Source organism: Calypte anna, chromosome 1 (assembly GCF_003957555.1).
Source record: "Calypte anna isolate BGI_N300 chromosome 1, bCalAnn1_v1.p, whole genome shotgun sequence".
NCBI lineage: Eukaryota > Metazoa > Chordata > Aves > Apodiformes > Trochilidae > Calypte > Calypte anna.
Genome location: NC_044244.1, coordinates 12,754,843 through 12,781,937, shown reverse-complemented (window position 1 = coordinate 12,781,937; position 27,095 = coordinate 12,754,843). Strand labels below are relative to the sequence as shown.

General features: G+C 40.0%; 1 protein-coding gene across 1 annotated transcript in view; it reads left to right on the top strand.

The window, feature by feature from the left end:
* The window catches only part of RELN (reelin), a 270,920-nt gene that overhangs the window by 194,525 nt on the left and 49,300 nt on the right, over window positions 1–27,095 (top strand). The window contains exons 23-34 of the mRNA XM_030447325.1: window positions 4,392–4,529; window positions 5,139–5,325; window positions 7,560–7,765; window positions 9,592–9,763; window positions 10,106–10,306; window positions 12,448–12,683; window positions 15,342–15,499; window positions 16,404–16,611; window positions 21,960–22,036; window positions 23,515–23,673; window positions 25,599–25,787; window positions 26,015–26,288. Coding sequence (XP_030303185.1) covers window positions 4,392–4,529; window positions 5,139–5,325; window positions 7,560–7,765; window positions 9,592–9,763; window positions 10,106–10,306; window positions 12,448–12,683; window positions 15,342–15,499; window positions 16,404–16,611; window positions 21,960–22,036; window positions 23,515–23,673; window positions 25,599–25,787; window positions 26,015–26,288 — 2,205 coding nt within the window. The remainder of the gene's footprint in view (window positions 1–4,391; window positions 4,530–5,138; window positions 5,326–7,559; window positions 7,766–9,591; window positions 9,764–10,105; window positions 10,307–12,447; window positions 12,684–15,341; window positions 15,500–16,403; window positions 16,612–21,959; window positions 22,037–23,514; window positions 23,674–25,598; window positions 25,788–26,014; window positions 26,289–27,095) is intronic.

The window sequence follows — 27,095 nt, the reverse complement described above, 5'->3', positions numbered from 1 at the left end:
CTGTGTTGTTATATGGTGTAATCAAGATGCAGAGAAAGGATGGCTGCATGTTCTCCACCAAAAGCAATCTGGCACACCAGGCACAGCTCAGCTGCTTTCTCTCTTTACTCTCACTTCCCTCAGCAAGGATCAGACTGAGGACTCAGTCACTCCTTTGGTTTGAGATTGAAAGTTAATTTCTTTACTGTATTTTTAAAGGACATTTACAAACCAAAGGCAAGTTTCTGCATTCACAAACCTGGCAGCTACTAGTGAATATGTGATGTGCAGAGTTCCTTCACCACCCTGGTCATGCAGAAGGGGTTGCCCTTGGGTCTTGTAGTGAATATGCTCCACAGGGCTCTTCGTCAGGCTCTCCCCCACCCATACTCTGCAGGAAAAAGCACACGTGGGTGTAAAGTTAGAAATGGCCAAGGAAGTGCAGAGGGTAAGAGGCAGGTCTTCTGCCCTCCCAAAAATAGGGCGAGGAGCAGAGGGCCATGGGAACCTTCCTTCTGGCTCAGTTCGACAGGGCAAAGGCTGTCAAACATGCAGCCCACCCTGTGCTTACTGCTCAGGGAAACAAGCCACCTAAGCAAAGACTCAGGACCAGAGCTTGAGGTTTCTTAAACCTTGCTCTGGTCCTTGGTACCCCTGACATGCCTTGCTGGAGCTTTCATCCCTGCACACACAGCTCTTAGCTAAGGGTTTGCACTTTGGGTGCACAGGTATCATCAGTCTGCATTACTGTGCTTAAGCAGCCAGAAAATTGCCCATATCACCGTCTATTTATTTTATAAAACTTTCTGGGTGTGCTGGTATTTCTGCACATCTGTAGATATTCTACATCTGGCGTGCGTGAGTTTACAAGGTCCCTCTGTTATCCAAGATTTGGGATGTTAGGAAATCTGCTGCAACAGTGAGAGCTGTGCTGGAGAAATGAAATGTATGCACCTGCTTGAAGAAATTGTATTATACTTGAGCTGAACATTTCTAACACTGATGAAAATTAATTTCAGTTTTATGGGAGGCATTTACATATGAACAGGCCTTAATGAGATACAAGCATCTGTCACTTGCTGACTTCATAAACAAATCAACACCTAATGACTGAATGAGAGTTTCAGGATAATTGGGTAAATGTAATTATGGTAACTCAGAAGGTAGCAAATATAATTTTATCAGCTACAAATTTGCATTAGATCATTAGGGTTTTTTAATATCAGGAGAGAAGACAATTATTTTAAATCATATATCTGAAAAAAATTATAACAGAAAGAATATGGTTTAACTCGCAATACATCTGGGGCTCATCGTGATTTCCTTTTGCTTATGTAAAATGTCACACAACAACGACTTCTATTTGACATCAACCTGAGTTAGAAGGAAGCCAGGCTGTCTTCCAGTAGCATTACATAAAAAATAAAATCAGGAAGAAATAGGAGACACTGGAGAGGTTTATTCTGTTTGTAATAAAATGCTTCCATAACTCCTCGGTAGGGCCCTTCCCATTTGAATAGGTATCCAAATGGTGACTGTCCAGGAAACTGATATTTTATCACTGAGAACACAGCTGTCACTCAGCTCCTTATTATCTTTTCTTAATTCACATGGCTTTTTTAAAATTGTTGATTACCATTTTTAACAGCATAATCCTCTTAAGCTGCTGTTACCTTGAGGTGCAGAGCAGCCTTGGAAAGCTTTCAAAACCAGTGAGCAAGACGGGCTTTTCAGTGGTGTTGCTTTTGCAGTTGCAAATTCAGCCTCATGTGCGCTGTCCCTCTCCCAGAGAGGATCCTTGAAGCTGGGGAGGAATTGTGAGAGCTTCTGCTGCCTGCAGCCATGTGACAGTGGCCCCATTTGCCCCCCGTCTCCCTCCTGCTGCATGGGAAGGAGAGGGCAGCCCCTTGCCTGCTGCAGTCCAGGGACTGTGGCATTCCCACAGTGGGGAAGGTGTCCCCATGGGAGAGATCCATTGTCTGCAGCTAAAAATAGCCCTGCCTGCTGGGATGTGGCTCCCCAGGGACCATCCCCAGCCATCCCTCTAATACTTGCACTTCCATTTTAGCCACATGTTCATCTCCAGGTGGCAATACAACTCCTCCCTTCCTCCCCTCCCCTTAAATGAAGGAAACAAATCTCCTGCCATCACTGTGTTTATCTGGGAAGCTTCTAAGTAAAAAGCAGAGCTGAGCTCATTCTGTGTGACATGCAGCCAGCAGCACCAGCAGCGCGGCCTTGAGCTCTGTGCCTGGCAGGCTGGCAGTGCCCTGAGGCTGGGCAGCCCCCTCCATCCAGAGGAGGATGATGACCTTGTCCAGCCAAATATTTTATTAGGAAGAATTTCTTTACTAAAAGGGTAGTCAGGCACTGAAATGGGCTGCCCAGGGAGGTGGTGGAGTCACCATCTACACCCCAGAAAGGTGTAGATGTGGCATTTCAGGTCATGCTGTAGTGAGCATGGTGGGTTTTTTGTGGGCTGACTGTTGTATTCAGTGGTCTTAGAGGTCTTTTCCAACCATGATGATTCTGTGATTTTCCCCAGGTGTAACCCACCCAGCACAGGTGGCCAGCCTGGTGTCAGCCCTGTGCCTGACAGTGTGGGCCCAGCCCTCAAAAAGCCCCACAGCAGGGCTGCCCTGGGGGGACTTCTCAGCCCTGTTCCATGTTTGGGGCTCCCCTGGGCACACACGTGTACCTTGACATCTCTCATGCATAAGCTCTACCCACTGTCTGTCTAGGGCAGGTGTGAGCCTGGTGCCGCAAAACCAGGCGTGAAGCACCCACCCAGCCACCCTGCAGGGACACTGGCATCTAGCCGCAGCGGGGGAAATGCCATAGACACCACACTGAGCCCACACCAGATCCTGTACTCACCACCACTTGTTGGGCATCAGGGGACTTCATGGGTTGTCCCAATTGCTCCCTTATCACTGAATCCCCCCCACCCCAGTTTGCTGTGAACACCCATGGCACTGCAGCATTGCAGACCCCAGCTCTTCGCACACACATTCACCAGCAGGAACCAGAGGAGCCCAACCATGGTGCTCTTCCTCCTGTCACCTGGAAAAACAACATGACACAATTTTATTATGCTGGGAGGTCATGCACTCTTTTTTGCCTGCTATAAAACCTTTATTTGCTTTCACTATTGTTATTTTCCTCAGTACACATGAGAATTAATACCAGTCAATACCATTTTTCTGAAGCTCACTGTCCCTGTCAGGGCTCTCTGTGGTGCTGAGGCGCTGTGCTGACTTCATAGTACTCAGAAAATAAACAGTAAATAATTGTAGCAAATACTGGCTGTCCATTGTGCCTATGCAAGCTCAGGAAGTCCCTGATGCAGATTACTGACATTGTGCTCTTTTAATGGATAATTCATAGCTTCTGCAATGTAACCCATCAATATATTAAATCCTGAGGGAGTATTTAATCGGCAGATCTGCCCCCACAGATTAGCTCTGCGTGCTCTAAAAATTCTACAATATTTTCAATATCAGTCAGATACTTAACACAAGGGTAATTTGAACTAAAAATCAAGCCCTTAGGTAGCTTCACTTGTTTTTTAAAAGAAGTTAAAAATTACTATTCTAAAAATTTCTCCAAGCATGTACTAAAATAATGTTCATATGCTTGTAGTATATAACTGGATGGTTAACTGCTCTGCTGCACTGTCAATTTTAGCTGCACAGGCCACCTCTTAATGTTTTTCCAGTTCCATATGTTGGAGCAGGTGGCTCAGCCACCTTTACAGTATTAATTTTAACAGGTCATTCTACTTTTTTGGTTTTCTTTTTTTGGAGGGGAAGTTTTTTTTTAACTTAAAGCAACAATATTATATTTCATGCCATAGCCATATGGCCTAGAAACAAGCCTGGAAAAAGCTGCTGCTTCTTATTGTAGCAACCTCCAGCTTCCACCCTCACCATCCTCTGAAAGAGGAGAAATGCTTACATTCATGACTCCATTTTCATAAATTTTTTTAAAATAAAAAAAATTTCAAAAGAAAGCTTTTTACAGATTTTATAGCCTGTTAAATATAGCCTGTGAGCAAAAATTTAAAAATCTAGATCCATCTTTCTAATTTTGCATCTTATCACCTTGGATGGCATACAATAGAAATCAAATAGTATTTAGTGGTAGGTTTTATCTTAATGCACAAGGTCCCGTAACATTTCTTCAGTGTTTCTCAGAAATGTCATGAATGGCTGGTAAGTCCATCATACAGCCCTGTGTAGCACATGACATCATCTAGAAAGTTCATTTACAAAAATATGCCTCTTGTTGTGCCAGTCTGCAGGCTGGGCTGTGGCTGTGATATCGACTTATTTTATTTTTTATACTTGGAATTTATGTGTTTCCTTGCCTTTCTGTAAAGAATCACAAATTAAAATGTTGTTGGTTTTAAGGTCAAGTGCCACACGGTTCCGCTGGAGTCAGTGCTACTACACAGCCCAGGATGAATGGGCCTTAGATAACATCTACATTGGACAGCAATGTCCCAACATGTGCAGTGGACATGGCTGGTGTGACCACGGTGTTTGCAGGTATAAAGCATTTGCCAGTTCTTTTTAACAGTTACTACTTTAGGTATCCTGTTGTTTTGTGGGTGCGTTTTGCGTTGGTTTGTGGGGTTTTTGCTGCATTGTTGGGGAGAGGGGTGTTAGACATTAATAGCCAGTTGCTCCACACATCTCTGTCAGAAAATCTGTGCCCTTAGCAGATCCAGGCACTTGAAGAGCTTTCAGTAGCACAAGGCTGCCCTGCTGCAGGTGTCTTGGTGGCTCCTCAGCCCTTTGCATAAGGGCCCCAGGGACCAGCCAGTGCTGCAGCTATTTTACCAGCAGAACACCACAGCCCAGCTCAGCACTGTTTGGCAGCCCCTGTCGTTCCCCCCAGGTACAGTACCAAGGGCACAGCAGCTGCCTGCCGGCTTCAAACTTTCTGGATGCTGCAGGTTGGAGGTTTTTTAGATATAAGATGTAGTTTGTTTCCAGTTATCCAGTGATTCCAACTCATTTCCAGGATACAAAATTCCAATCCCAGAATGATTTATTATTTTACATCTAATTTTAAAAGGTCACCGCACCACCTTGAGTAATTGTCAGCATAAAATAAAATGTTTAAAAGCTTGATTAATTTCTGTTTCCTACCAGGTGTGACTCAGGGTTTCGGGGTACTGAATGTCAGCCTGAAAATCCCCTTCCTTCAACTGTCATGTCTGATTTTGAGAACTCAGAGAGCCTGAAGACAGAGTGGCAGGAAATTATTGGGGGAGAGATTGTCAAGCCTGAAGAAGGCTGTGGAGTCATCTCATCTGGCTCCTCGCTATACTTCAACAAGGTAGTAACAACGCATGGGAGACCAAAAAAAGCCCATAATGTGGGTTTGAATGGAGCATGATGTGATTAAATGGCAAAGGAAGGTGGCAGAAAGCAGCACACAGTATGAGAAGTCCATTAAACAGACCAGCTGTGCTCTGCAGGTAGAGAACAAAAGAGTAGGGAGGGACACATGCATTATGAATTGAAGAAATACAAGCTCTGAGGGAAGGGAGTAAATCGCCAGTGTGCTGGGAAGTGTGTACATTCACACTGTCTTAATTGTGCATTTTCTGTTCTAAGACTTGGTTCTTTCTCAGCAATCCCCAGCTCTTATTTGTTCTGTTCTGGGTGACAGAACAGGGCTGGCAGACAGGCTGGGCTTTCATGGTACAAGGAGCTGAATTTGAGGTCATGGGTTGAAAACTAATAAGAAAGCCACTACTGCAGACTTTTAGAAAGTGGCTAGTCTGCAGGAGAATACTCTTTTGCATGACTAAGATCCTTGGCAAACAAAAATAATATAACAAGAAAGAGATACAGGGAATTCTGCTAATTAATCAAAATTATAATTAAAATATAAAGAGATCTTTATGACCAAATGTAAGCTTATGGCTTGTAATCACAGATTTATTTTTTATTGTTGCTTCTTGGGTCTAATACTAAATTTTGTTTTGCTCATAATTGAAAGGCAGAGTATAAATGCAGCTATGTGCTTCTCTTTTAAAGGTTTGATCAAACTGCCACTTCTGTCATGAGAGCCAGATTAGTCCCAGAAGAATAACCCAATATGCGATGCTGTGTAATTGTGTCATTTACCTCATTACAAAAATCTAACCCATCAAATAATTTTCAGCTCTCCTACATAGTCTCACATCCAGCTCCCCTGGAAATGCATCTCTGCACTGAAAATTTCATAACAGACCAATCACTATAGCTAGCTAATTGTGATAATTGGATTTTTTTATATAATTGTCTTCTCTGTTAGATGTTTTTCCTTCTGGCTCAGTTCCTTATGCCAAGCTTCACAAAGTAGTTTGCTAAATTAGAATTAACCTGCTATGATGTTTCTTCTGATTTCTGCTAAGGAGGAGTGAAAAACTCATTTAAAAATTCTTGGCTTCTTTCTATTGATCTCTAAGGGTTAGGTTATCATTCATTTCTTGAGTAGTAGCAGTCTGCAAGCCATCAACAGAAGGTGGTTTATTTAATTTTGGTTTAGATCTTTTTTGAGGCATCCAGTGGCCATGTTGGCAGAAAATAAAAAATATTTTAATAGTTGCTCAACAGCTCTATCTTGTTTTGGGAACGCATATACACAGGCTCAGTTTCTTTGCATAGATGCTTTTTATTTCAATGTCTCATGTTTGCTGCCATAATCAATGGCACAATTGGCACAATTGTGCTGGCACAATTACTGCTGCCACAATTAATGTTGGCTTTGTTATGCCTATCTGCTCTATTCTTTGGTTTACAACTCACTTTAATCAATTTTAGGTGTGTTTGCAATACAGAGCTCTTTCAGTTACCCACAAAGCCAGGTTAATTGAGAAAGGGCAGGAGGAACATAAACATAAGAGGAGTTCTAGCTGTGCTCAGGCAAACCTGAAAACAAAGTGACAGGTTTTAGTTAAAAAGACTCCTGACTTACAACACTTACTATGAAAAGGGCATAGTTTTGTGTAGGAATAAATCCTGCTCAGGTGAGGCATAACCAAAAATGCCCCTCTTGTTCTTGTGTAGGAGCTGACCTTCAAGCAACATATATTATAGAGGCTATAATTTCAGATGACCTGCCAGCCTTACTCGGTACAAGATTTGACTGGGGAAATGAGATGTCAGAAATGTCTTTTTACTGCTTTATGTTTTATCATTACAAAGCTGAATACTTAAAAATTTAGCCCCAGTTGGTTCAGAGTACCCAAGCTATGCTTTTTGTCTTCCAATGGTACTTGACACCTTGAAGGAATGAGATGTAATAGTTATGATGAAATTGTGTTGTGAAGCTCCATTGTGTGTTAAAATGTAATAATAAAACTGCTTGTGGGATCACACCAGAGTGATTAAGAAATAAAGGATGGCCAAGCACAATCATTGACTGCAAGACAAGAAAAAATTATGTTAACACTAAATTTTATGTCTGTGTAGTGCAATTTTCTGTGCAATATTCATCTGTGCTTGGCTTTAAATATGTCTGTTTATAGTGAAGATGTCATGTTTAATATTATTTTCCCACCTTTGTTCTCTTCATTGTAGGCTGGAAAAAGACAGTTGGTAAGCTGGGATTTGGACACTACTTGGGTGGATTTTGTCCAGTTTTACATCCAGATAGGAGGAGACAGTTCTTCATGCAATAAACCAGACAGCAGAGAAGAAGGTGTGCTGCTGCAGTACAGCAATAATGGTGGTATCAACTGGCAGCTACTAGCAGAAATGTATTTCTCTGACTTCAGCAAACCCAGGTATCATTTTGGTCAAAATTAAATCCATACTGCACCAGCTCTTTAAAAAAAACCCCACTATATCTCAGTTTATGAAATCATGAATAATAATTTCAAGTTATAATGCTTAGAAGAAATCATATGGCTGACATAATATGGATGCTTTGCCAGGCTGCCACAGTAAACTGCTGTCACTGGGAAGGAAAAATCAAATAAAAACAGGCCTTAAAAATCGAAGTAAAATATAAAGTTTCCAATCACTCACCTCTCATGTGAAACATGACTAAAATGCTAATATGTGCAAAAGATTGGCAAGCAAATACAGAACTTGCCCAAAAGAGGTGTAGAAATGTGCAATCTTTTCTGACTCTGGTTTCAGATCTGATGAAGATGTATTAATGTCACATACAACAAACATTCCTTTAAAGAAATACTTAAGGAGAAGAAGAAATCATGATCCAGCTCTGGCAGTGGGGTTGGTTCTCAGTGATCTTTTAAGGTCCCTTCCAACCCCTAACATTCTCTGATTCTGTGATTCAGCATTTCAAATTTTCTGTAAGATATAGGTTGCCAGTGGAACTATTAATGCATTTTCTGTGTAGATATTAACATGATTTCTGTTACCTGTAGTTCACATCTTTTGATATGTGAATAATTTTATCTTCCCATCTTGTCATTTGCATTGCAATAAACAACATTTTCAGAAGGACTTTTAAGCAAACTGTCCTTTTCTAAAGGTGATCAAGGCACTTGGAAGTATAAAACCACTGAACTTTGTTTAGCCTCTGTTTTGCCAGAATTACAGGACACACCCATCAAAGAAGCTACATACTGAAACCTTCATTGCTGGACCATCCAATACATTATTTTTTGGCAAAACATTTGCCCCTCTGAGTAAACAAGAGTGATAGCCCCTGCTGAATATTGCAATGCATATTTATTATTCTGCTGCGTCAAATGTGGTGCAGATCGTATTTTTCCAATTCTTTATTTTGCAACTTATAAATCTAGGAATCCTCTGGATAAGAAGGTGTGCTGTAGCCCTGAGCAATTCCTCCACCTCCCTCTGTCTTACCAGCAAGTGAAGCAGGTTCTATGGTGCAAAATAACATGTGGTATAAAATAAGAGTATAGAAAATAATACATGCATAAGTGCATATATATAAGTTGTCTGACACATATATGTAAGGACTGAACAAGTAACAAAGTACTGAATTTCTAACCTATGATTAGGTTTGAAACTTCAGTTTTTATTTAACATGATTATTGTAGGGTGTTTCATTAGTTGAACATAAACAAAACCATCTGAGAAGATCTAGAGATCTTTTATGAAGATCCATATAGGAGGGATGAGGTATTTTTATACACAGCAGAGAAAACTCTGCTACATGATCTCTGCCATTGTAATAAAAGGATGTTTTTGACTGCAAATAGGACTAACCAGCAGAAGAGAATAAGAAATTAATTTTGCCAGCATATTTCACTGTTACTTGCTGGCACCAAAAGAATGTTAAGACTTGCTGAACATGGATCAGCTGAGCAGTTTAATTCAAAGCTGAAGAGTTTAAATCAGTTCCTTATTGTGCTAGGCAATATAGTAATAGAGAGTCAAAAATAGCCATTGTCTTGAAGAGCTTACATTCTCCACAGACAAGGACAAAGAAGGCTTCTTGATATGCAGTGTATAAATAGATAACCAGATATGTAGAGGATTTCTGAGGACTTCTACATACAAGATAGATACTGGCTTTCCTGCCTCTTTTCTCTGTTCAGTGGTATTTATCCCCTTTCTCTACAAACTATGTTCCATAAAATTCTTCTGAATGTCTGGAATTTCTGTTCTTCAGGTTTGTCTATCTGGAGCTGCCAGCTGCAGCCAAGACACCTTGCACAAGGTTTCGCTGGTGGCAGCCCGTGTTTTCAGGGGAGGGCTATGATCAGTGGGCCATCGATGACATCATCATTTTGTCAGAGAAGCAGAAGCACATCATCCCTGTTGTTAATCCCACTTTACCACAGGTAATGAGCAAGAGGAGGCTGTGGCCATGCACCTTAAACAAGGACCATCCTCTCTGTTAATAGACTTTTCTTTGAATGTAATTTTCTTTGAAAATACTTGGTGTATTTAAAGAAACAGTTGTAGTGTTTGCAGCTGTGTCTCTCTGTGGGAGGAACCTGGGTCTTATCACAAAACCATCAGGTTCCTAATCGTGACAATGTTATTGTATATCTCCTCAAAAAGTCAAGACATAAATTTTGGAAATTACAATTTTTTGAAAATGACAGAAAATACAAATTGGAAAATTCGGGAGTTGATCGAGGTGATAACACTTTTGATGTTTTTCTTTTAATTTCTAACAGAACTTCTATGAAAAGCCAGCATTTGATTACCCTATGAACCAAATGAGTGTATGGTTAATGTTGGCCAATGAAGGGATGACCAAAAATGAAAGTTTTTGCTCTGCCACCCCCTCTGCCATGCTCTTTGGTAAATCAGATGGAGACCGGTTTGCAGTGACTCGGGATTTAACTCTGAAGCCTGGATATGTCCTACAGTTCAAGGTATTCCTTAAACATAAATCCCTGCAGAATATCAGTAAAATGGTCCTTAGTCAATAGTTGCAAGATGTTGCTGGGGCCACAGGTTAAAACAAGGTGCTAAATTTTACAACTGTGAAAAAGATGTGAAGAGCACAGGTATGAATTCCTACAGCATAAAATATCATGCTGCTTTTTCTAGAAGGACAGCCAAAACCATGGTGCAAGGGAGCTTGTTAACCCCTCTGGAGAAGTTTTGAAGCTTGTTCTTCAATAGATTTCAGAAGGGAGCTGAAGTGGTTGTCACTATATGAAAGTCAGTACTAGGAAATGCTACTGCCCTGTCAAGGGAAAAAGGATTTATCCCGTCTGGGGCTCTATGACTACAAAAGCTCCAATGTGGCTTCCGTACATTTTTTGCATTGTAAACTATTTAAGGACTTAGAAGCAGCTCTGTGCTCCAGTATGGGTATTTCATATAATTTACTTTTATTGTGTCAATGAATATAGGCTCCAATTATCATTCTCTTCTTTAAAGGTCTTACACAAATTTCAGTGGTCTGAAAAAACATCAGAATACAGGCTCCAAATAAAGTGTATTTGCTTTGACAAGTGCTTGGTTCTGAACCCTAATCAAAATTTTATTGAGTTTATAATGAAATCCCATTGGTGAATTCTGGAGGTTGGTTGCAATGCAATTTTAATGAGCTCACCACAAATACATGGTCCTTACATAATTGGGGGATACAGATGCTGAATAATTTACAATTGGAATTATTAAAGAGATCAGATGTTTACAGGCAACTTTTCAAATATAATTCCCACAGTTCTGTAAGTAGGAAAGTTAGTTAGAAATAATGGGATTTGTAAAATAATCTCATTTAATCTAAAATTTATGCTAATGAATTGCTATACAAACAGAGGGATTGCAATGCAATTTCTGAGTATTGTTTGTAGTTTTATACTTTAAACTGTCTAAGCTCCCAAAATATTTCAAAATATATACACCATTTATTCTGGAAAAGATATCCTGCCTCTTCACCACTTAACTTTAGTGACTAAATCTCCATTCTGTAGGTTTTATGACCAACAGCATTTAAAAAATTGTTTAATCTAAAAAATCAATACTTAAAAAATCATTTTATATACCCTCTATCTCTGAAGCACTTGGCAATGTAACACAAATATACAAAACACAAACAACATTTATCAGAGAACAGTGAATTCTTCTTTATAAAATCTATTATTTAAAGCCTGCATTTATCCTCCCCTCTTTTTTCAAAAGCTTTTAAACTGGCCTGCACATAAATGTGTTAGTCCTATTTGCATGCTTTAATTTTAAACATATGGCTAAATGCTTTCCTGAGTTTGTGATATTTCCATTTTAAGTAGATGCTTGGAATAATTTTGCATTGATAAACTCAAAGACAGTAATTTGTCAAAATTATTTCATTTTACAGTAATTATTTTGGTTTACAATTTACATTCTACAGCTCAAGTAGAATTTCAGCAATAAAATAATGAAAACTAATATTTTTCTGATAGCTTGAAAAATGGAAGCGAAAACTTCAAATCAGCAGTTGATTTTTGTCTTGGTTACATTTTCATTTCACATTTTAATATGCAGTTTCCTACTTCATCCAACTTTGCACTACTCTGAGGGCCCAAATTGCAGTGCCAGCTCCCAGAGACCATTCCTCTCCGGCTGATGACTCAGCTGTGATCAGGGCTTGAAGCCCACGGTAGGATGGACCTGGGATTCAGTCCGATCCTCTGGGCACATGGGATGGGCTACTGATGGGAGGGGTCTCAGAGGATACAGCTCTTCCCACCCCTTCTGGTCATGTAGGCATATTGCTGTTCATGGCCTGCTGTGTGCCAGGACCTTTGAAATGCTCTTTGCACACTTAGGTGTGCAAACCCAACAACCTTGATGAAGAGATAGTGGTAATTTTTACTGAGAAATGTCATATACACATAAGAAAGATCCCAAGCATCAGTCAGTGTTTGCAAGCAGGGTGCAAAGCAAGCATTCAGCACACAGGCCCCCAAACGAAAAGGTCAAAGGTGGTTTGCAGATAATAAGTACCAATAACAGCTCAGGTTTCTTCAGCTCATATCTGATATTCTGCTTTTTTTTTTTTTTTTGCTCTACTTTTTTGCAGCTGAACATTGGTTGCACCAACCAGTACAGCAGCTCTGCTCCTGTTCTGCTTCAGTACTCACACAATGCTGGGCTCTTCTGGTCACTTGTGAAGGAGGGATGCTACCCTGCATCTCCAGGAATGAAAGGATGTGAGGGAAGCTCCCGGGAGCTGAATGAGCCCACCGTGTATCACACAGGAGATTTTGAGGACTGGACAAGAATTACTATTGTTATCCCCAGGTCACTTGCAGCCAGGTACTATACCTTGTACACCAGACATGCCAGTTGAACCTGTGAGTTAGCTGCTTCTTCTTTGATACTATATCAGGAAAAAGTTGCAAGTTGTGAATAAAAGTGGTATGAAAAATCAGCAGGCCTGCAAAAAATCATGGAATCATAGAAATGCTTTGATTGGAAAAGACCTTTAGTATCATGAAATCCAACCATTAGCATAGCACTTTGTCAAATCCACCACCAAACCATGTACCTGGGACCCACTTCTAGATGTCTTTTAAATACATTCAGGGATGGTAATTCCACCACTTCCCTGAGCAGCCTGTTCCAGTGTCTGACAACCCTTTCAGTAAAGGTATTTTTCCTAATATCCAATCTAAACCTCCCCTGGCACAAATGTACTAATCTATCCAAAAGAGGGAGAAGCTTTCCATTTTAAAGGTGTCAGAATGGTCTGTAGAATTAAATTAGAAAGTAAAAAGGTACCCAGAACATTTTAATTTTGCATCCATCTCTTCATCATGGTCTGTTTCTCTTTATACATATCAATTAGGTTCGAGGCACCAGCAAGAGACTGATAAGTCACTTGAATCAAATAAGCCATTTGAACAGGATTTATTTTACAGTTACCACTGGGAAAAGAAACCCTGGAAAGGTATTTGAGGTGCTGTGTAATGGGCTGTATCATTGAAGGCAGCTGAGATAGCTGAAATCAAAGGTGGGAGGAGTGATAGGTGTGCTCATCTGTGAGTGCACCCTCAGCACTGGGTTAATACACATGAGAAAACATCAGATGGTGGAAGGTGCAAATAAGTCCTGAAACCAGGAGGCTTTCCTAAGTGTTAGATTTGGCTGAAGTTTCTCGCTTCCTTTGCTTGCTGTCTTACACCCCGGGTCAGATTTGTTGCCTGCATCATGTGCTGCCAGTTCAGCCAGAGGCCATCCCCCTGAGCCCTGGGCTGTTCCCCTGCTGCCTCCTGCCAGCATGGGACAGATTTTGAGTGTGTGGCATATTGTGTAGCAGGGGAGCTGGTGTCTTTGCTGCAAGGAACTGAAATAGCATCATGTACCATAACAAGTTCGTCTTTTCTTCAGTAATTAGCCAATAAAAGCAGGTGCCAAATTGCACAGATCTGACACCAGCTGATTTGATTTACCCAAAACAAGTAGAGCAGAATCAATAGCAGCAATCTGTTTGGCATTATGTTCAGTGATGTGATCAGGAATAAGAAATGCATTCTAATGCATAAAAAAAATTAAGTATTGTGAGTACAACGAGGGTCCTGGAGCTCTGGATCACTTTGGAAATTAGGATTCCTGGGTTATCCAGAAAGCATCCCATTTCATCAGTTGGTACAAAGCACTAGCACAGTGATCACCTACTTAGCAAATATTAGTGCATAACAGAAAAAAAAAGCAATGGTTTATTACAAGGAGGATCTTAATTAATCTAATGGATTGGCAATGAAATTTGAAAACTATTCCCCTCTCTGGAGCTCCTGTAGAATGATTCAACTAAAAGTTAAACACTGAAAATTAAAAACCAAAATGTTTTTTCTTCAACAAATTCCATATGCAGTGCAGCAACAGTGTAGGCTCACCAAAGTCCCTGGAGCAGTTTAATTTATACAAACTAAGGATTAGATTACTGTTTTCCAGAAATTTCACATTATTGTCAAAGAATAAAAATTTTGCAATTCTGTCCACATGTCCTGTAAGACTCATAATTTGCCATTATTTTTTTAAGTGGATGATTTTTCTTGTATCCAAATTACTTGAAGGTTTTTTCACTCAAAATTACATGTTCCTGTAAGAAACTCTGCATCACTCCCGTTACTGAATTCTTTTCCTAAGTATGATAATAAATGAAGTTCTGGGATTTTAAAATATAATTAGCAGTTAGGGTTGAGCTTAGTAGTGAAAGGCATCTTCAGAGTCATACCTAATAATTCACTCATAATTATAAAACCATGTATCTCTTCTTTGCATCACAGTGGTGGATAGGGGTCAGAGAATTAGAGGAGGTCAAAACACATACAAAAAATCCAGAAAAAATATCCTTAAGTGAAGTCACACAAAATGTAGGATGTCAGAAATACTTTCCAGGCATCTTGTTTGCAAATGGCAAATACAGGAAAAGCTCCTTTTAATCTTCAATGAAAGCAGCAGGGATTAAGCTGGGTATAGTAATACCACACTCTTCAGGTACAAAGGAGGGCAACCAGGCTGGTGAAGGGACTCGAGCACAGACCCTATGAAGAGAGGCTGAGAGAGCTGGGGCTGTTCAGCCTGAAGAAGAGGAGGCTCAGGGGAAACCTCATCGCTGTCTACAACTCCTTGAAAGGAGGTTGTAACCGGGTGGACGTTGGTCTCTTTTGCCAGACGACTTTCAACAAGACAAGAGGGCATGGTCTTAAGTTGTGCCAGGGGAAATTTAGGTTAAATATTAGAAAGAATTTCTTTACGGAGAGAGTGATCAAGCATTGGAATGGGCTGCCCAGGGAAGTAGTGGATTCTCCGTCCCTGGAGATATTTAAAAAGAGACTGGATGTGACACTCAGTGCCATGGTCTAGCAACCGCAATGGTGGTAAAAGGGTTGGACTCGATGATCTCTGAGGTCCCTTCCAACCCAGCCAATTCTATGATTCTATGATTCTATGATCACTGTTTCTCTGCAGTAAGACTCGATTCCGCTGGATCCAGGAGAGCAGCTCCCACAAGAGTGTTCCCCCATTTGGCTTGGACGGCGTTTACATCTCTGAGCCTTGCCCCAACTACTGCAGTGGTCACGGGGACTGCGTCTCGGGAGTCTGCTTCTGTGACCTGGGCTACACAGGTAAGACACCCCTTTCCAGGTGGGATGACAGTAAGCATTGGCTGAGGTAAAGCTGTAAATCTTGGTTTTCCTCTGCAATATTCAACAAAAATGTACGATGACATAAATCTCATGGGCTGTCAGCAAGAATGTTTTCATTTCGTTCAATAAGATTCAGCATAGGCAAAACAGAGCAGCTGGAGGCAGCAGACACTGGTGATGTTTCTGTCAACCATAATCTTTGAACACCACCATCTGTATGAATGGGGAAGGGACTAGCAATAGAAGAGAAAACAAAACAAAATATTATAAACTAAAAAGTCTGCTTAAAAGCTTTTGGATCATCTTCAAAGAATCGCTCTTTTTTTGGGTCCTCTGGCCATCAGATGGCATGGGACCAAGAGGGAACATATGTTCCGACAGACCCTTCTGTGGAAAATTCTGCTCACTTGTGGTTTCAGGGGCTTTATGCTGAAAACAACAGCAACAAAAAAAAACCCAAATTCAATGAAAAAAAACAGTGGTTGAGACCACCGCACTCTCTTCAGCCCTCTATAGCAACAAAGCAATACACAAACATCTTTTATTCAATGTGTTTAAAAGGAAATAAAAGGATAATATTTTTCTGTTTACATAAAATGCCTTATCAGCATTAAGCATGGCTGTTTTTCACCCAGTGAAATAAGCCATCTTAGCTCTTAAAAGAAGAGGGCTTATTGTGCCTACAAAAATTTGTATGGAGGGCTTAAAACAGTACAAAACTCTTGTTTGGTCATTTTCTTAGAAAAGCCTGTTGCTTTGTTATACAGATATGGTACTTTATCATGTGGATGCCACAGAACTGTCTGCCAATGTTCTTAATGTGACTTTTACTCTGTTCAGCACAATTTCACCAAAGCATCTGCTGTTTTCTTTTTTCTTGAAGCATCACATGGAACCTGTGTGTCTAATGTGCCTAATCACAGTGAGATGTTCGACAGGTTTGAGAGGAAACTAAGCCCTCTCTGGAACAAGATAACAGGAGGTCAGGTTGGGACAGGCTGTGGCGTGCTCAGTGATGGAAAATCTCTGTACTTCAATGGACCTGGCAAAAGGGAGGCAAGGACTGTTCCCCTGGACACCACAAATATCAGGTCAATCCTTTGTGCTGCTTCTCTCAATTGTCGGTGTATTCATGTTCTCTCCTCTCTGTTACTACAAGTGTAGGTGTGAGAAGATGTGAAATGTTTTCCAGGTAATTGCAACTTGTGTAAGATATCTTAGAATCCAGAGAAACTACTTTTTTGTTCATTCTGGTGTACTATTTCCTTTTCTTGAGCAGGAAATATGAACTCTTCTGAGAATAGGGCTTGCATTGTGCTCTAGATGAACAGGCAGAAGATGTGGTCTTGAGAATGCACAAAACCTAAGACTGCCCATGTCTGGATGAAAAACTCCCTTTCCACTGACTACACTGAACTGCAGCCATGCTGGTAGTGTAGCAGTGAGCTGTTGTTTACTTGCCAGATGTTGTGAATTAGTCCACTTGTCAGAAGTTAAAAAAATGGAAAGAGAACTGTTTCTGTGTGGTCAGGAGGCTAACAAGCCTTCACCTCTCTCCCTGCTACAACTGAATCCCATTCTGCTGGTAGCAATTATGTTTTTCTCTCACATTACTAATTGATTAATGTAATTAGGATAAACAAAGAGCTATTAATTCTAACCATTATGTAGCCTAGAGTTTGCTGCTGCTTTGTCCAGTCCCATGAGGGATCATGCTCCTGAAACCTTTCCCACCCTACAATTCTATCAGTTAGCTCGATAAAAGAAAAATACTGCTTCAAGAATAAGTAATGCCATGACTTGCTGCATTATTTAATTTCCACAAATTTATTCAGCAAAGATTGGACACAAACGACTGCTGTTACTCTCCAGCTCAGCCAAGGGGTGCTCCTTGGGGCAGAAAAGTTACTGAAGAATTCGGGAAATCCTCAGCTGCTCCCCAGCACTAGGCAGCACAGCACACCTTTCCTCTGTCTCCTACATGTCTGACAAACTCTTCTCTGACAAATATGTGAATTATTTATATAATTAATTTAATTACTTGATAATTAAACAATTAATTTTTTGACAAATACACTTTGGAAAAATGTGTGTTTTCCCTAGAACTCTGGGAAGATCTGAGCACTTCATTTCTGTTCTGCTGTATTTTTTAATCTCATTATTAATCCTATGAAGCATAATGCTGGAAATAACCACATCATTAGGAAGTCAATGTTAAAATGGTATTTTCAGGTTATTCCTTCTTTCCTGGAGAAACCTTTTTATAAAAGAAAAGGATTTTCTTTAAAGTCTTTAAAGCTGACTTTGAAACTATTTTGATGACAGATATTCATATTTATAGCTTTATATTTTTAGAGATTTTGAACATTTAAAAAGCAAAAAGGAGTTTTAAAATACTGAAATGCTCTTTCGTGAGTTTTAAAATATATAACTATTTCCATTTTCCATGAGAACATGGTAATCTGTTTCAAAACTGCCCCAAGAATGCAAATGTCCAGAGCGACTCCTGAGAAGAGAACTAAGATCCCACTTCTGAGCACATTCTTACCATGTGAGCTGCTCTTCTACTACAGCTGATTGTTTTGGCAGTAAATTTTTTTATAAGAATCATAGTAAGCAAGTTCCTTAAACAACTGAAGTTTGAAACCACATCCCTGGGCTTTTTGCTAAACAGAACAAAAGCATCAGTCATCTCAAATATAAATGAGACTAATATCAATATTTCAGTTCCTTCAAGCTCAAAGAATCTATCTCATGCAGCTTGTCCAGAACATGGGCTCCTTAGATTACAGCAGTTAGAACCAGGTGTTTTTATGATCAAAGGAAAGAAATAGCTACTTCAAAAGTGTAATGCAACTTATCCTAAAATGAGGTTAGCTAGGGCCAGTGCTTTCCCTTCTAGAAGTATGAATTTGTGTTATAAATCATAAAGTAATCAGGCTTGACATGTAAGACTTAGACATCCAGCCTTCAGACAACATACTTATAACAGGTGTATCCCACTTACATGTTTGAGACCATCTGTAACATTAATTTGGTCTTTTTTCATAGAAGCAAAGGCAGACTAAGTTTGCGAGACTGTGAGGGGTTAAGTGACAGACCTATACCCTAAAAAGAAAATAATTCCTCAGCCCAGAATTTTTTTTCCATTATTGGAGCTAAAATTTATGTCACTTGAAAGAGGAGATTAGAGGGAAGCACTTTTAGTGTTACTTTTTGCATACAACAATGCCTTGCATAGAATTCAGTTATCTTATTAGGGGTCATCTTAGCCCCTGCACAGTTATCTTTTATTTGTGCATGAGGGGTTTTGGTGACTGAATAAACCACAAGAAAATATGCCTCGAAAGACATACCATTAGATATGTGGATTTAGTGTTGTGAATAGGAAGGCTGAAACCCCTGCAGTAGATTTTTAAGCTTCTTATTTTTCAGGTTAATAGTGTTTTACCACACTTTTAAGATCTTGTTTCATTAAATCAGTCATGGAAGAGCGAAATATGGAAAAAATATTGCAAGACATTTAAGTTTTATTTTCATTCTAAATTCCTGCAGGTCTACCTATACATATTCCATATCATCTTGCTTCAGCTGCAGCTTTTTGTATATAAATTGTAAATTTAATGTAAGGAATGTAAAGAATTTTTGTCTTTTTTTATAAGAAGTACAAAGACCCTTTCCCTCCTCACCCTTCTCTTCCCAGAGGAGTCAGGTCCATGAGAGTTCAGTGTTCCTGGTTTGTTCCACTCCAGAGATTGAGAATTGCCATCCCAAGGTGTGTGGTGCTGCTCGGGGAAGCAGCCCAATAGGAATCCACCAAACTCAGGTTTCATACTAAAAACATTTAAAACTAAAACTTGGTCTTTGAATGATCATGAACAAGCACAGGTCATCACTGTTATCATAGACCTTAGCTTTGTTTATCCTATTGTTTCCTTACTCCTTTTTATGCTTGACCACACTTTATTTTATAGACATTAACAGAATGTCCCACAGCACTGAAGAGCTGTAAGGGACCATCTTTTGCCCTGTACTTCAGAAAAACTCCTGGAGTCTCTCCATCCGTTCCCTTTTGCATGGCCCAGTGCACCAAAGGCACAATTTCACCAACAATATTTCCATCCGCCTGATAGTGTGGTATCTGGATGCATTTTGGTTACTGATGACCTATTGCCTCCCATTTTGATGGCCTATCCCTTATGATGCTCTTGACTGTCTGCTCAGAGAGAGCATTTGCACACAGTGCCTACTTGGCAGCTAGATAAAAACCATGGAATTTTCTTTTTCCAAGTGGTGACATCTGGCTTGTTAGCTGACTTGGCTCTCGTCTGCATTACAGAGTCCTCTGCTAATGACTGTGCAGCCATCCCAGAGAGCTGCTCTGGGTAAAATGCTTACAGATCAGATGGGCTGATTCCCCCTTCTGCAGAAAGGATTATTTTGTCTTTCATTTTTCCTTTGTACCAATCTTTACATTTGGTGAGCATAATTTCATCATAGAATTGTAAATCTTTTCACCTCTGAGACTGCTCTCTGGTGGTTTATTTCCTGAAAACTGTCTCAGACAACAGCCCTGCAGCAAAAAATAGGACCTACCTGGCTAAATAGTGTAACACTGTCAACCTGTCTATTCTTGAGCTATGTGTGGAGTTATATTATGAATGAGACATATTAATATAATATGTCTTAGTCCCTGTGGGTATAGATACCCTATCTCCACATAGGAGATACCAATTTCAGTAACAGAACTGGAGTGTGGTTTGTTTTAGAATCAGAAGAGTATCATGACAATGTGTATGTGAATAAGGGAATTGGAGCCCTACCTGTGTTGAACCTGCACTGGCTGTAGTTCTGTGGCTTATCTGAGATTTTACTGATGTCACAACAAATTAGATCCAAATCCCCTGAAGTGGAAAGAGTTATCCTTCTGGGGATTTGAGTCACATATCAAGCCCTGTTTCTTCACACAAGTTCACCTGGAAAATAAGTATTTAAAATAAAAAAGTTAACTACAAGAAGAATTAATGAGGCCCAGTTTCCTTCAGATTTGTATTCTTTTTTCCTCCAAACCTCTGCTTGTCATCTTTCTTTATGTCCTCCATAAGGACACCCCTAGAGTTGCTTCCCAAAAATATCATATCAGTGAGTTCTCCAATAATTATAACACAACAGGCAGGCACCATCCGAAGTCAAAAACTGTCTAGGAGAACAAGAAGATTGGCATCACCAACTTCAAGCATGAAAAAGGTCAGCATGGAGATGAGCCAACGTTCTTTGCTCTGTTCAGGGGCTGTTCCAGGTGCACAATGCAGACAGCCTGTGAAGAAGACATAGATGAGGGGCCATTTGCATTCTCAGCCATCCCAATTCTCTTTACATTAGTTAGGACCAGGTAAGACTGAGCTAAATGCAACAAAAATTGATGAGTGAGCAGAAGGACATTAATTAGAACAAATTTCTGTTACATAGCACAATAGTACACACCTAAAAGGAAATGTAAACTACTCTCTTACCAAAAAATTGAATAAAATAAAAAATACCAGTTCAGCAACTGTACCAGGGCATCACCATAAATTAGGAAAAAAAAAAAACAGCTGACAATATTTGGGATTACAAGGATAGGTAATTATTAATTCAAATACACCTAGATAGGGATGTTCAAGGCATACCTCAAGTTCTGTCAGTATAATCAGTGATGCTGTCACTAAGGAATGTTGCAGAAGAGTTGCAGAGTATGGTTATGGGAAAAATCAAGCACATGGGAAAACTTTCATGTACATACACACATGGAGAGGCTGCCATGGTTTACCATGGAAAGGAGGAGGAGAAGGTAGGGAAGTGATAAAAGCACCAACTTCAGGAAAGCTTGCAAGAAAAGCAGATCGGGAACACTTTTTTCCCTGTCTCATGACATGAGAACAAGGGGAGGTTCAGTGAAACAAAAATGTACAGGTTCAAAATCAAAGGGTCTATTTCACAAAATGTCCCATGAACTCTTCTCACTGAAAATTGTTTACAACAAGAATTTAAGGAGAAGAAAGGGATTGGTGTTTTAGTGAGGATATAATAATTTTACTAAACTCTAATATTGTATATTAAAGCTCATAGCAATTTTCAGTTACACAGGCAAAGGTAAGATCTGATGTAAGTAGTACCTTTACCTGTTTTGAAGTTTTTTCAACTTTTTGTGAACAAAGGAACTGCTACATGGTCCAACAATACATGTATCAGGCACAAGATCAATAAGGCACTACACTAACTTCTGTCCAGGGTTCTCCACTGCTTACTATGCCAGTGCTTGATTTCACTGGGAACATTACCTGATCAATAAACCTGGAATAATGACCTAAATGAAAATGACACATTAGTTAAAAGAATAATCCTGACTGATCTTGTGCTATCAGAAAATAATTACACTTCTACCCTGATTTTTTAACAGGCTAGTTCAATTTTATGTACAAATTGGAAGCAAAGCTACTGGTAACTCCTGTAACAGACCAAGAGCCAGGAATGAAGGTAAATTCTCTTTTCCTTATAATAAGCTTTTTGTATTTTGGGTCTTCTAAAGTGTTTTTCCTTTTTACTGGCTTTAAAAAAATAAAACAGGTACTGTTTTATTGTTAATATAAACCAATTACCTCTTCAGTTTTCATAAATGGTGCAGAAAATTATTTACTTTTCTTCCACATTTGTATTTATACTTGTTTCCACCAAATCTAATGGTGATCTACATTTGTTGGAGCTGTGATGGTTTAAGACAACATTTACATGAAGATGTGTAGTAGCTTTTATGAGACTACTTGATAGTGTTGAAAACCAGGTAAATTTACAGGTATAGAGGGCTTTCTTCAAGTCTGAAATAAATGGAATAAAATTCAAATTTGGGATAAAGTTGGCAACTTCCATTTCTGACCTGAAGTAGAGTTGTGTGCCTGAAAAACTGTTCAGTTTCTCAACTGCACCAGTGGGTCAGGTCAAACGTTGCCTTCCAACACAAGCTCTTGCATCATTTACCTGAAACACAAAATTAAAATGCTGCAGCTGATCACGTATTTAGTCCAAATAACTTAATCTCTCTCAGCTGTTTCTTATTTTACCCACATGCTTAGAGTGACTGGGGTGGGAGGCTCATGTTTGTGTCTGGGAAGTCTCCAGTTTTGTGAGCAGGATCTCTATGTAAAGTGGTCTGTTTGCATGAAGACAGATCACTGACATCTGGTAGATAAGACAACCTGATTTTTAGTATAATAAGTTAATATCAGTGGACTGTTTCCTAAAGTATAGCATTTACACTGATGCTGTGGCACAACTGCCATCTCTTTGCACTGAGGGTTAGATTTTTCTCTCATTTGCCCCAGTATTTGGAGCATACTTTGAACATACGCCAGTATAAGAGTTTTAATAGAAGAAATATACATGAAAAGTGCTTTTTTCTTGTTTTATCCCCTGTATTGAGCTTATAAGTGACGTTACAATTATGCTCTGTCCTAGTGTTTGCCATAGTGTGTGTAAAATATAAAGACTATTTTAAATTATCTAAATATTACAATAACTAACTTTTAAGGATGCTGTGAGCTTGCATGATTAGGATGAGCACCACAAACTACCCATATTGGGAACTCAGCTGTCAGAATTACAATTTAGTGTCCCACACAAACTGCAGTACTCAATATGATACAAATAATGAGTATATTAAGAAGTCACATTATTCCTGTAGTTTCCGTTGCACAATCATTAGTTTTGCTGATGCTGCAAAAGATTGAGTTTGGTGAACACAAACAAGATAACATGTGGCAGCTTGTGAGCCCACATCACCTTTGGAGTAGCACTTTGTCTAGAAAATGCTCCTCACCCAGGAGATGCCAAAAGGGTAGGAGCGATGCCAAAACTGGTTGCACTCGAGAGGGGTTGGAAGCTCTTGAGTACCAGCTGAAGAGTTGCCCTCTTCTGCTCTCTACCATCTGACTAACTGCCTTTTTAAACTTTAAATACAGGGCTTGTTGTTCAATACACAAATGACAACGGGATCGCCTGGCATTTGCTGCGAGAGCTGGACTTCATGTCGTACCTGGAGCCCCAGGTGGTTTCTATAGACTTACCTCGGGAGGCCAAAACCCCTGCCACTGCTTTCCGCTGGTGGCAGCCACAACATGGTAAACAAAACATCCTAAAAACTCGTTAGGCAGCTTTACACAACCCATGTGTCAGTGCTTTTAATGCTCTGCAGAAACCTCAGCTTACCAAAGACACAGTGTGGTGAACAAATTGGGTGCTGTAACAGAGCATTTGGGCTTTCCTTAGTCACACTGCAGACACTATTTTCTTTTGTAGCACCATGCAGAATAGGTGCATGGTGCAATTTTCCTTGAGAGGAAAATTGTTCAAGAGCTAAGTGTAAACCAAAAATGCTGAGAGATAAAAGAGAGGAGAGGAAAATAATATTAAACAGAAAAGCCCAAATAAGCTGAGAGGATTCACCAGAGTATAGCATGGCCTGGGATGCAAAAAGGCCAACACATTTTATTTCATTTTTTTTTTTCTGTTTTGACAAGGGAGTCAGAACTTGGCCTTTAATCTGCCTACCTGGTGTCTCTCATCTCCCTGTCTTACATAATTCCACACTCCAAACTGGGATTCCTGTCCCCTGCCATTTCTGGTGTCACAGCACCCTGCTCCTTTGCTTTCTGCTGCACTTCCAAAGCCCTCTCAGCCATTTCCCCCATTCCCAGCTCAAAGTAAAACCCTAAAACTGATACCTACAGCTGCTGTGAGAGCTCCCACCTGGTGCAGGGGCACGTTACCACTACTAAAAGTGTCCTAATTATGTATCTTGCCATTGTGCATGGCAGCAGCTCCTGAATCCCTGAATATAAGGTGATATTCAGAAATATGGCAAAGTAGATTCTAACAGCAATTCCCTGCGGGGAACAGCACACAGCTTACATTCAGGTAATTATGGTATGCTGCTCTTTGGATATCATTTATCATTTTCATGGCAGTTTTTATTTGCACATTTTCTTACAGTATATGTGATGGAGTTAATTGTTCTCTCTTGGCAAGAGCAAAGTTTGCACAAAGTTTGCAAAGTTTGAAGTGTTGGGATGTCAGACCTGTTGCTCCTTCCCTGTCTCCTGCTGGTGGCTTCTTGCTCTGGGGGGCACTTGAATGACATTTTCTTCTTCTGAGAAAGGTCACTCTAAGAGCACCTGTTGGCAGTCTTGTGGCTCCCAGTCGGAAGAAGACTTTGTGACTGGAGGTTGAAATACCACTTTCCATACCTGCACCCATAGGTGACAGCCACTCCTCACTGCAGTTACTGGCTGCTTCATAGATTGTCCTTTGTCTGCCATAACACAGTGCAGAGTGGCCCTATTGGTCCTTATAGTGTCAAGACAAATGTCCTGGCAGGCTGCTGCAAGCTCAGAATTTACTGTCAAGGCTTGCCTTCTTGTCCTGTGAGGGCAATGACTGTACAGTAAGATGGCATTTTCAGTGTGCTGGTCAGGTGAATTGAAATGAAGAAATTAGTTGGAGACGATGGTGAACTCAGAGGCCTGTAGGTTGGACAACAGGAGCAAAGAGGTTTCCAGAAAGGAGAATGTGAAGAACACTTCTACAAATATCTATATCAAGAGCCTTCAGCATTTTATGTTGTATACTGGCTTCTTCCATACAAGTGGTACTTCGGGAACTTAACAGAGGCCTTTCTGATTTAGCACAGGGAATGGCAGAAAGGTTGTGAGCCATAAAATGAAAATTACCAGTCTCTAGGGGCTCAGGAAGTGTCTCATTCAAACATAGGAAGAGTGCATGATGATGAAGGCACTGAAGCCTGAGAAATGAAGAGGGAAATACCTGTGTTTATCAGAATAAAAAACACAGTCTAGAGTCCAGGTTCATCCTTGAGCAGTTTTTTAGTCTTTAGTCTTTTAGTCTTGTTTAACAGTCTGTGTGACTGACCACTGCTCACTGGGTGAACATAGGGTGAACATAGGATGAACACAGAGTGAACATAGGATGTGTGGATGAAAAATAATTAGCAGGGACTCCACTAACCTCCCTGCTCTGCTTTTCATAGGGAAGCATTCAGCTCAGTGGGCTTTGGATGATGTCCTTATAGGAATGAATGACAGCTCTCAAACTGGCTTCCAGGATAAATTTGATGGAACTGTGGATATACAAGCAAGCTGGTACAGAATACAAGGAGGTCAAGTAGATATCGACTGCCTGTCCATGGATACAGCTCTAATGTTCAGTGAAAACATTGGTATGTGTCACCAGACATGGCTACATTTGTATGCGCCTATTTTATAAATTATGTATGAGTGAAGTTTTTAGAATATGGACAATATGGGAGGTATACACAAATTCAGGTTAGGTGCAGGAGAGAGAAGGATGAAAAAAAAGAAGGTAAAAATACAGATAACAATTAGAATGACAGTACTACAAGTATATGAATAAGGTACACTTTTTTTGTTTGTTTTACTTTCCTAGGAAAACCTCGTTATGCCGAGACTTGGGACTTTCATGTGTCAGCCTCCACTTTCTTGCAGTTTGAGCTGAGCATGGGCTGCAGCAAGCCATACAGCAATTCCCATAGCATTCACCTACAATATTCTTTGAACAATGGTAGAGACTGGCACCTGGTGACAGAGGAGTGTGTCCCTCCAACCATTGGCTGCCAGCACTACACCGAGAGCTCCATCTACACTTCAGAAAGATTCCAAAACTGGAAGAGAATTACAGTTTACCTGCCACCTGCAACCAAGTAAGTGCTGTTCTTCCGACTGTTTGACATAGATTTTGCTGATCTAATTTGAGCAAACATCCTCCAGCTTGGGAATTTTCTGCATGTCTTTTGAATTATTAAATGTGTGTTGTCACGGCATTGGAATTTCAAGTTCGCTTCAAAATATTTCATTTGATATAATGTGAACTGCAGGAACTGAAGGAAGTAACAACTTTGGATGAGTGATTCCCTATGATCTTAACATTTACCCAATAAGAACTAATGCCCTGACTCATCTTTTCATATAAAAATATTTTCTGTCATTGCATATAAGTTTCATCCAACAATTAATTGTGTTAGTCATGGCATTCAGCAAGTCACAAAGATGAAGTGGTTCTTGGCTGTGGTCTCCTCCCTTTTGACTGAGGGGAGAGTTCTGTCTTCCTCCTAGGGATTGCACATGGTTGTAAATGGATGTGACAGATATGCTGGCATCTATTTCTCTTAATAAAACCATGCTGTAGTTTAGAAATAACAGATGACTATAAGCGTGCTTACCATTCTTGAAAGCACCCTACCCTCTGTAAACTTCACCTCTCAGAAAATAAGGTAAAAATGGATACAAAGTAATATTCAAAAAAATATTATTGACAAATGTAATGATATCCTGATCCTGTCAGTCTGAGGACAATTCTCTATATTATTCTGGGATCAGCTTCACAGCACATTGCCTACCTGAATGAATCCAAGATAATCTAAGCTATAGAGTCCTCACGTATTCTTTTTTCCAAAATGCTTTCCTCATCTGAGGGTAGCAAAGCAGCCAGCAATTGCAGCAGTGAGTAT